The sequence below is a fragment of the Piliocolobus tephrosceles genome, chromosome 6 (assembly GCF_002776525.5).
Source record: "Piliocolobus tephrosceles isolate RC106 chromosome 6, ASM277652v3, whole genome shotgun sequence".
Lineage (NCBI taxonomy): Eukaryota > Metazoa > Chordata > Mammalia > Primates > Cercopithecidae > Piliocolobus > Piliocolobus tephrosceles.
The window spans coordinates 60,795,131-60,797,438 of NC_045439.1; the positions used below are offsets into that span (position 1 = coordinate 60,795,131).

At 41.0% G+C, this 2,308-nt stretch overlaps 1 protein-coding gene across 1 annotated transcript; it reads left to right on the top strand.

Annotated features, from left to right (window-relative positions):
• Window positions 1-1,209: 1,209 nt before the first annotated feature.
• LOC111549497 (40S ribosomal protein S4-like) lies at window positions 1,210-2,066 on the top strand. The gene has a single exon (XM_023222657.2). The coding sequence runs from the start codon at window positions 1,210-1,212 to the stop codon at window positions 1,927-1,929; it is 720 nt and encodes a 239-aa protein (XP_023078425.1). The 3' UTR covers window positions 1,930-2,066.
• Window positions 2,067-2,308: the final 242 nt, after the last annotated feature.

Consider the following 2,308-nt stretch of genomic DNA (forward strand, 5'->3'; position numbering starts at 1 on the left):
GGAGAATTGCTTGAACCCAGGAGGCAGACGTTGCAGTCAGCCAAGATTGCACCACTGCACATCAGCCTGGGTGAGAGGGAGACTCAGTCTCAAAAAGAAAAGAGAGAAACAAACAAACAAACATATAGACGCAATAAAAAAATGATAAAGGGGATATCACCCACCACTGATCGCACAGAAATACAAACTACCATCAGAGAATACTGTAAACACCTCTACACAAATAAGCCAGAAAATTTAGAAGAAATGGATAAATTCCAGGACACATACACCCTCCCAAGACTAAACCAGAAAGAAGTCGAATCCCTGAATAGACCAATAACAAGTTCTGAAATTGAGGCAGTAATTAACAGCCTACCAACCAAAAAATGCCCAGGACTAGACAGATTCATAGCTGAATTCTACCAGAGGTACAAAGAGGAGCTGGTACCATTCCTTCTGAAACTATTCCAAACAATAGAAAAAGAGCAACTCCCCACTAACTCATTTTATGAAGCCAGCATCATCCTGATACCAAAACCTGGCAGAGACACAACAAAAAAAGAAAATTTCAGGCCAATATCCCTGATGAACATCAAGGTGAAAATCCTCAATGAAATACTGGCAAACCAAATCCAGCAGCATATCAAAAAGCATATCCACCACAATCAAGTTGGCATTATCCTTGGAATGCAAGGCTGGTGCAACATACAAAAACCAATAAACATAATCCATCACATAAACAGAACCAATGACAAAAACCACATGATTATCTCAATAGATGTAGAAAAGGCCTTTGATAAAATTCAGCACTCTATTAATGCTAAAAACTCTCAATAAACTAGATATAGATGAAACGTATCTCAAAATAATAAGGGCTATTTATGACAAACCCACAGCCAATATCATACTAAATGGGCAAAGTCTGGAAGCATTCCCTTGGAAGATCAGCACAAGACAAGGATGCCCTTTCTCACCATTCCTATTCAACATAGTATTGGAAGTTCTGGCCAGGGCAATCAGGCAAGTGAAAGAAATAAAGGTTATTCAACTAGGAAAAGAGAAAGTCAAATTGTCTCTGTTTGCAGATGACATGTTTGTATATTTAGAAGACCCCATTGTCTCAGCCCAAAATCTCCTTAAGCTGATAAGCAACTTCAACAATGCTTCAGGATACAAAAATCAATCTGCAAAAATCATAAACATGCTCTTTCCTTGCCTAACGCAGCCATGGCTCATGGTCCCAAGAAACATCTGAAGTGGGTAGCAGCTCCAAAGCATTGGATGCTGGATAAATTGACCAGTGTGTTTGCTCCTTATCCATCCACCGGTCCCCACAAGTTGAGAGAGTGTCTCCCCCTCATCATTTTCCTAAGGAACAGACTTAAGTATGCCCTGACAGGAGATGAAGTAAAGAAGATTTGCATGCAGCGGTTCATTAAGATCGATGGCAAGGTCCAAACTGATATAACCTACCCTGCTGGATTCATGGATGTCATCAGCATTGACAAGACGGGAGAGAATTTCCGTCTGATCTATGACACCAAGGGTTGCTTTGCTGTACGTCGTATTACACCTGAGGAGGCCAAGTACAAGTTATGCAAAGTGATAAAGATCTTTGTGGGCACAAAAGGAATCCCTCATCTGGTGACTCATGATGCCCACACCATCCACTACCCCGATCCCCTCATCAAGGTGAATGATACCATTCAGATTGATTTGGAGACTGGCAAGATTACTGATTTCATCAAGTTCGACACTGGTAACCTGTGTATGGTGACTGGAGGTGCTAACCTGGGAACAATTGGTGTGATCACTAACAGAGAGAGGCATCCTGGATATTTTGACGTGGTTCATGTGAAAGATGCCAATGGCAACAGCTTTGCCACTCGACTTTCCAACATTTTTGTTATTGGCAAGGGCAACAAACCATGGATTTCTCTTCCCTGAGGAAAGGGTATCCGCCTCACCATTGCTGAAGAGAGAGACAAAAGACTGGCAGCCAAACAAAGCAGTGGGTGAAATGGGCCCCTGGGTGCCATGTCAGACCTTTGTACGTAATTAAAAATATTGTGGCAGGAAAAAAACAAAAAACAAACAAACAAAAAAATCACAAACATTCCTATACACCAATAATAGAGAAACAGCCAGATCATGAGTGAACTCGAATTTGCAATTGCTACTAAGAGAATAAAATACCTAGGAATACAACTTACAAGGGATGTGAAGGACCTCTTCAAGGAGAACTACAAACACTGCTCAAGGAAATATGAGAGGACACAAACAAATGGAAAAACATTCCATGCTCATGGATAGGAAGACTCAATAT